This window comes from Hibiscus syriacus, unplaced genomic scaffold (genome assembly GCF_006381635.1).
Source record: "Hibiscus syriacus cultivar Baekdansim isolate YM2019G1 unplaced genomic scaffold, ASM638163v2 tig00110858_pilon, whole genome shotgun sequence".
Taxonomy (NCBI): Eukaryota; Viridiplantae; Streptophyta; class Magnoliopsida; order Malvales; family Malvaceae; genus Hibiscus; species Hibiscus syriacus.
This window is the reverse complement of record NW_024062890.1, coordinates 579,587-587,789: the sequence shown is the minus strand read 5'-3', so window position 1 is coordinate 587,789 and position 8,203 is coordinate 579,587. Positions and strand designations below refer to the sequence as shown.

Sequence of the window (8,203 nt, the reverse complement as noted above, 5' to 3'; positions counted from 1 at the left end):
GGTGAGTTCATTTGCTGCATTGGAGTCCAATTAGTTTAGCTTTAAAATGGCAATCTGTGTCTGTAATATATATTATTGAAAATGCACCATATCTGAATTCAGACATCGTCTGTAAAGTTTTGTAAGTTCGAACGAAAACCAGTTGGCTAACACCTTAATGTTGAAACATAGACATCCCAAACATGGATTGGACTTACCATCAGCTATTATTAGCTTTCCCCACTTCCATGCAAGCATGGATTTTCTGGAATTGAACAAGTCACCATGGTTGTCAAAGTTTCAGGTATTAACCTCCTGATATTTCTGCTCTTAAACATAACCATTTTTTCCTGAAAGAACTAAATATAAGCAGTCTGTAATCTTTCTTATTTATATTAGCTTGATTTGATGCAGGAAAAATGTCCTGTAATGTCCTACACAGAAGTATTACTTGTACCTTTAACAACTGATTTTAGCATGCCTTACAATGTTATCACAATCGAATGCAGTCTGCATTGTACTTTGGATGATTGCTCAATGTACAGAAAAGGCGTGTTGCTGAGGAGACTTAAATACAAAGGTGAACTTATCTCATTGAATAGGATATTATCAGCTATTTCGAGAATGTGGTTAACATCAGTCTTCTATATTTTTGTGTCTAACCTTTTATGTGTAGTTTACTTTTCTTCTGTCATAAATTGGTCGGAAAGGTAATTAAAAGGAGATCACAAACAGCAATCAAAAACCCTTTTCTATGTGGTTTGGTTACATTATATATGGCCTGTTAAACAGTGTTCTTGTGGTTGCAACTTGTTATGGTTTAGATATCGCAGCTTCAATTTGACTGATTTTTTTTTTCTGCTTGCAGCTGCCAAGAAAACTGGTCGGTTGTCTGCTACAATCGAAGTTGTCTGCAAAGCTTAGAGGCGGCAAGTATCCCTTCAATGGATTTTCATTGCAGAAAGTACTTCTCTGGTTTAGGTAATTCATGTTTATTGCTTAAAACTTTTGAGCACTTTCCCATTTACACCAAATTGGGCATGTAATCAACAATCTTTTTCCACAAAATAACTTACAAGAATCAAACCCCCCAAGTTACATAAAAGAATCAACCAGAGCTGATCCTCTTGCTAGGTACACCTGCAATCATTTCATCTTCCCTCCCCCTCTTCATGTTGCCACTCAAATAACTGCATTTAAAAGGCGTGCTGTAAACAGGGCTAACTTTATTGTTTCCTTTCCCTTTTAATTCTACAATATGAAGCACCAAACGCATCAGTTGAAATGGAAAATGAACCAAGGAATCAACAGATCATCTAAATGATTGTTCAATGGTAAAGGGTTTGAACAAACCTGAGTTTGTCTCATTAATCTTTAATTTCTTGAGCAAGCTGTGATTCTCCATGGAACTCTTTCTCTTGAAGCCAATCCCATTACTGCATTCACCTCCATCATGGGATCCTGTATGCCAAGGGCTGAATCTTAGTTAAAGATGAACAAGCTGCTTTCATATGACAGAAGGTGAATAAAACCAAGTCCCATAGCCAATTCTCAGTCATTTTTAATAATGTTCATCTGTATTTTACCTGCTGACCTGCTTTCCCTTAACCTTTTGTTTTCAACCGAGCAAATATCTTTCAGGTGTCGCTTTGCAGTAATTCCAGCATCGTTTATTCCAGGATTCCCAGCTGAATCTCCACTCAAATTAACATCATCTTGAGGTTCATGTGCTCCTACATAATAATAATAATAATAATAATAATAATAATAATAATAATAATAAACACTCTTCAAAAAAGGATCCAAAGAAGAAACAAGAAACAAAAAGGTAAAGTTAATAGTACTAAACTTACTCTTAATCCCAACTTTGCAAAGCTTGCCATCAACAATGAGAGCTCTCTTATGATCACCATCAGTCCCAGTTGACAAGCCCTTAGAAGAGAAGAAAGAAAGCAGTGACCTCCAAGTAACAGAAGAAGAAACGAGATCAACCCCTCGGCTTATAAAGTGGCCGTTGAGCTTTACCGTTGATGGGTCTAGGCCGAACAATCGAGATATGGAGCCGACGTCCAGTTTGTGGCTATCACATGCCACGAACCGAACTAGCTTGGATACTGAAGGGCAGAAAAGCCGGATTGTTCTTGGTCTCTCCTTGTTATAACCCGACATGGATTCTGAATGACTTCTTACCAGTTTGTTCCTTTAGGCTATGAGAGGGAAGCTTTGGGGGAGGGGAGGAGTTTCTTACTATATTACTTGCTAGTTGGCTGTTGCTTTCAACTTCCAATGTCTTCTGGAAGTGTCGAAGACAGAGTTGTGTGCTTGGAAGAGCGTGGGCCCATGGGCTTTTAAAAGGATTGGCCTTGCCCAATATCAGTTTCTTTTGTGGCATTGGAATATAGACCTCTCATCTCATGCCCAATAAATTTCTTTGTCGGTCGTGAATTGAATAAGAATTGCTCAAGATGATCGGATGCCGTCTTAGCTCAGTAGGTAGAGAGCATGGCTTTTAACCATGTGGTCGTGGGTTCGATTCCCACAAATGAAGATGATTTAAAATGTCGTTTTGGCTTTCCATCCATTATCCAGTTTAACCAGAATATGTACAATATTTCTGACCTCAATCGTAACATTCACGTACGGTTCGGACTAAGAATGATGCCACTTTTGGGGCACTTCTCCACCGGAGGAAGCTATACAAATTCATTTTTGAGAAGAATAAAAACAACAACAAAATAACAATTAGAAATATTTGAATTATGGCCATTTAAAACTTTCTTAGAACCACATCAAGTTTCTTTTCAACGGTGTTCTTTCATGTTCTTTTATAGACTTGTAAACTAACGGAATGATACGAAATAGAGTATATTTATGTTCGTTTGATTAATTGTAACCTAATAGACGAACGAACACGAACAACTTGTTGAAAATTGGTTCCCAACTTGCAACGAAAGTTGAGAAAGAATTTCCACCGAATGAAAATTGTCAAAAGGAAGCTGAAAATGTTGATTTTTTGGGCAATGGTATAATTGTAATTTAGTCATTGTACTTTAGGGTATTTATAAGATTAGTCATTAGGCTTCAACTATAAATACCCTAACCCATTTAGCTTCAAAACCATCCCAAATCATTTTAGCTTTCTCCCAATACTAGAGAATTTACAGATTTTCTTTAGAGTTGTTTTCTCCTTTTTATCAAGAGAGAATTGTTATTGTTTTCTCTTTGTTAGATCGAAAGAAGTTGTAATTCCTATTTTCTCATAGTGAAATTCTTCTACCGTTGCCCGTGATTTTTACCCTATATTATTTAGGGGGTTTCCACGTAAAATTTGTGTCTTTTTTATCTTTATTTTATTTTCTCAAATTATCAGTTGCGATTTTTCTCTATCCGATAGTCATATTTCGCAACAATTGGTATCCGAGCCAGATTTGAGTGTGTAATATCTACTTATTGTCTTTGTGGTTGCCACCAAAAGGTGGATCCTCCAACATAAGAAAGTAAGAAGGTATTACCCATTCTTTGAAGGTTCCAGAGAACTATTCACGATAATAAAATAGTGGGAGCTATCCGTATTAGAAGCTATGACAACGAAATTTGATATTGAAAAATTCAATGGGAGAAATTTCTCATTGTGGAAATTGAAGATGAAGGTCATCTTGAGGAAAGACGGTTGTATAGCAGCTATCAGTGAAAGACCGGTAGATTTCACAGATGACAACAAATGGATCGAAATAGACGGGAATGCTATGGCAAACTTTCATCTAGCATTAACAGATGAAGTATTGTCAAGCATCGAGGAGAAGAAGACAACTAAGGAGATATGGGATCATCTCACCAAATTGTACGAGGCCATATCGTTGCACAATAAAATTTTCCTTAAGAGGAAATTGTACACTCTCCAGATGCCAAAATCTACTTCAGTGACGGAGCACTTAAACACACTGAACACTTTATTTTCTCAGCTTACATCCTTAAGTTGTAAAATAGGAGAACAAGAATGTGTTGAACTTACACTTCAAAGTCTACCGGATTCGTATGATCAACTCATCATCAACTTGACAAACAGTAATGTCATCAGTCTAGTCTTCGATGATGTTGCAGCTGTTGTTCTACAAGAAGAAAATCGGCGCAAGAAAAAGGAAGACAAACAAGAAAATCTGTAACAAGCAGAAGCGTTGACAACGATGAGAGAGAGATCAACAGAACGTGGCCAAAGTAGCAGTCACAAACATGGTAAATCAAAGTCGAGAAGCAAAAAGAATCTAAAGTGCTACAACTATGGAAAGAAGGGTCACTTGAAGAAGGATTGTTGGAGTCTAAATAAAAACTCCAATCCACAAGGCAATACCGCAAACACTTTAGATGATGGAGATGCTCTATGTTGTGAAGCGTCAACCACCGTGGAAGGAAGAAAAAGGTATACAGATATATGACTCATTGATTCAGGAGTAACATATCACATGACCTCAAGAAGAGAATGGTTACGTCATTATGAACCTGTCTCAGGAGGATCTATGTATAGTTACAATGATCATGCCTTAGAGATCGTTGGCGTAGGAACCATCAAATTGAAGATGTATGATGGAACAATTAAAGTTGTTCGAGATATGCAGCACGTGAAAGGCTTGAAGAAAAATTTATTATCCAACGGATTGTTGGATAATAATGCAAGCAAGATTGAAACACGGAAATGAATCATGAAGGTGTTCCGTGGAGCGCTTGTGGTGATGAAAGGCAAAAAGATAGCTGCAAACTTGTACATGATGAAGGGAGAGACTGTGCTAGAAGCAGAAGTTTCTGTTGCACCATGTAGTTCAGATTCTGCAATGATATGGCATCAGAAACTTGGACATATGTCAGAACAATGAATGAAAGTCCTTGTGGAGCAAAAACTACTTCCAGGCTTAACAAATGTATCACTTACTTTGTGTGAGCATTGCATAACAAGTAAGCAGCACCGGTTGAAATTCAACACGTAAAATTCTAGAGGCAAAAGTGTTCTAGAATTGGTTCATTATGACGTATGAAAAGCACCAATTACATCCCTAGGCGGAGCAAAATACTTTGTCTCATTTATTGATGATTACTCCGGGAGATGTTGGGTGTACCCTATTAAAAAAAGTCAGATGTGTTTTCAACTTTCAAAAACTAACTTGATTCTGAAATAAGATCAAGTGTTTCAGAACAGAAAATGAAGGAGAATACACAAGTGAAGAATTTGATGACTTTTGCAGAAAAGAATGCATCAAAAGATAATTCACAGTGGCAAACACTCCTCAACAAAATGGAGTGGCAGAGTGGATGAACAGAACCTTGTTAGAAAGAACAAGAGCAATGTTGAGGGCTATAGGCCTAGAAAAATCATTCTGGGCAGAAGTAGTCAATACAGCCTGTTATTTGGTAAATCGAGCTCCATCAATTGTAATAGAGTTGAAGACCCCAATAGAGATATGGACTGGTAAACCAGCTGATTATTCAAACCTTCATGTATTTGGAAGTATTGTGTATGTGATGTACAACTCTCAAGAAATCTCAAAGCTGGATCCAAAATCCAGGAAATGCAAATTCTTGGGGTATGTTGTTAGAGTAAAGGGGTATCGCGTGTGAGATCCCACTGCCCGCAAAGTGATTATCAGCAGGGATGTTATCTTTGTAGAAGATAAACTACAAAGAAAAGAAGAAGATGATAGCACTGAAAAGTCAGAGACTATACAGATACATGTGGAAAAGGAGTTTGAACAAAGAGATTCTTCTGAAGCAGAACTAGCACATGATGAACAAGAACCAGAGAGTTCTGAAGCTCCAACAACTCGTCAATCAGATCATGTGAGAAGACGTCCCAATTGACACTCAGATTATGTTATAGAATGAAATATTTCATACTGCTTTTTAACAGAGGACGGTGAGCCATCAACATACCAGGATGCAATAAACAACTCAAATGCTTCACTGTGGATGATGGTGATGCAAGAAGAAATTGAAGCCCTTCATAAAAATAATACATGGGACCTTGTGCCACTACCACAAGGAAGGAAACCAATTGGTAACAATTAGGTCTTCAAAATCAAGTGAAATTGTGACGATCAAGTGGAGAGGTATCGTGCAAGACTGGTGGTAAAAGGATATGCTAAAAAAGAAAGTGTTGATTTCAATGAAATCTTTTCTCATGTGGTTTGACTAACAACATTTCGAGTAGTTTTGGCAATGTGTGCTACATTGAACCTACATCTAGAGCAGCTAGATGTTAAAACAACTTTTCTTCATGGAAATCTTGAATAAGAGATTTACATGCTCCAGCCTGAAGGTTTTGAAGAAGACGAAAAGAAGAACTTGGTTTGCAGGTTGAACAAATCTTTGTACGGTCTAAAACAGGCGCCGAGGTGTTGGTATAAGAGATTTGATTCCTTCATTATGTGCCTTGGATACAACAGACTTAATGCAGACCCTTGTGCTTATTTCAAGAGGTTTGATGATAACAATTTTGTTATATTGTTGTTGTATGTGGTTGACATGTTGGTTGCAGGACCCAACAAAGATCATATTAAAGAATTGAAGGCACAACTGGCTAGGGAATTTGAAATGAAGGACTTGGGATCAGCAAACAAGATTCTAGGGATGCAAATACACCAAGATAGAAGTAATAGGAAGATTTGACTTTCATAAAAGAATTACTTGAAGAAGATCTTGTCACGGTTCATCATGCAAGATTGTAAGCCAATTTCTACCCCTCTTCATATTAACTTCAAATTATCCTCCACTATGAGTCCTAGCAGTGAAGAAGAGAGGATGGAGATGTCTCGAGTGTCGTATGCATCGGCAGTGGGAAGTTTGATGTTCGCTATGATATGCACAAGACCAGACATTGCACAAGCAGTGGGAGTGGATAGTCGGTACATGGAAAATCCAGGAAAAGAGCATTGAAATACAATAAAGAGGATCCTGAGATACATCAAAGGGACCTCAAATGTTGCATTATGTTACGGAAGATCAAATTTACTTATCAATGGGTATGTTGATTCTGACTATGCAGGGGATTTGGATAAAAGCAAATCTACTACAAGATATGTGTTCAAAGTTACTGGTGGAGCTGTAAGCTGGGTTTCAAAATTGCAGTCAGTTGTGGCTAAATCCATAATAGAAGCATAATATGTTGCAGCTACAGAAGCCAATAAAGAAGCAATTTGGTTGAAGATACTAATGGAGGAGCTTGGACACAATCAAGAGTATGTATCTCTGTTTTGTGATAGTCAAAGCGCCTTACATCTAGCAAAGAATCCAACATTTCATTCAAGGAAAAAGCACATACGAGTTCAGTACCATTTCATTCGTGAAAAGGTGGAAGAAGAGACGGTAGATATGCAGAAGATCCATACCAAAGACAACATAACAGATTTCATGACGAATGCGATCAATGTTGATAAATTTACTTGGTGTCGATCCTCTTGTGGTCTGTCAGAGACGTAAGTAACATGATGGTATAAGGTAGAAAGAATGGTGTGAAGATATGATTGTTCCAATCATATCTTCAAATGAGAGATTGATGAAAATTGATTCCTAACTTGCACCGAAAGTTGAGAAAGAATTTCCACCGAATGGAAATTGTCAAAAAGAAGCTGAAAATGTTGTTTTTTGGGCAATGATATAATTGCAATTTAGTCATTGTACTTTAGAGTATTTACAAGATTAGTCCTTAGGCTTCAACTATAAATATCCTAACCCATTTAGCTTCAAAACCATCCCAAATCATTCTAGCTTTCTCCCAAGACTAGAGAATTTAGAGAGTTTTCTTGAGAGTTGTTTTATCCTTTTTATCAATAGAGAATTATTATTGTTTTCTCCTTGTTAGATCGAGAGAAGTTGTAATTCCTATTTTCTCATAGTAAAATTCTTCTACCGTTGCCTGTGGTTTTTACCCTATATTATTTAGAGGTTCTCCACGTAAAATTTGTGTATTCTTTATCTTTATTTTTATTTTCTCAAATTATCAGTTGCGATTTTGCTCTATCCGATAGCCATATTTCGCAACACAACTAAACAAATCAAACTTTTTGTTTGCGTTCATTTATCAAGGAATGAAACTTGTTCGTGTTTGTTTATTATCGTTCATTAAAATGATAAACTAGCATAAAAGAACATAAATCACAATAACAGTAATCACACAAAATTCATTAATATAAGCTGCAACTTCAGAGTTAGTTTGTTGGAACATAAATGAACGGATTAC

At 36.9% G+C, this 8,203-nt stretch overlaps 1 protein-coding gene across 2 annotated transcripts; it reads right to left on the bottom strand.

Moving 5' to 3' along the window:
• Positions 1 to 978: 978 nt before the first annotated feature.
• On the bottom strand, positions 979 to 2,221 carry LOC120143514. 2 transcript variants are annotated; one of them, XM_039157821.1, is made up of 4 exons: positions 1,833 to 2,221; positions 1,566 to 1,667; positions 1,333 to 1,440; positions 979 to 1,230 (listed from the first exon to the last, which is right to left on the bottom strand). In XM_039157821.1, exons 1-4 carry the CDS (start codon positions 2,146 to 2,148, stop codon positions 1,088 to 1,090), a joined length of 669 nt encoding a protein of 222 aa, XP_039013752.1. In that variant the 5' UTR covers positions 2,149 to 2,221; the 3' UTR covers positions 979 to 1,087. The 2 variants fall into 2 exon arrangements, with proteins under 2 accessions (XP_039013752.1, XP_039013751.1); XM_039157820.1 differs by having other exon boundaries at positions 980 to 1,230; positions 1,566 to 1,712.
• Positions 2,222 to 8,203: the final 5,982 nt, after the last annotated feature.

Excerpts from the sequence above, each read along its gene's own strand:
- LOC120143514 (XM_039157820.1), bottom strand. The coding sequence starts at position 2,148 with ATGTCGGGTTATAACAAGGAGAGACCAAGAACAATCCGGCTTTTCTGC. Across the intron at positions 1,713-1,832 it reads TTGCAAAGTTGGGATTAAGA|GAGCACATGAACCTCAAGAT; the intron begins GTAAGTTTAGTA and ends ATTATTATGTAG. Across the intron at positions 1,231-1,332 it reads GATTAATGAGACAAACTCAG|AATTAAAAGGGAAAGGAAAC; the intron begins GTTTGTTCAAAC and ends TTCATATTGTAG.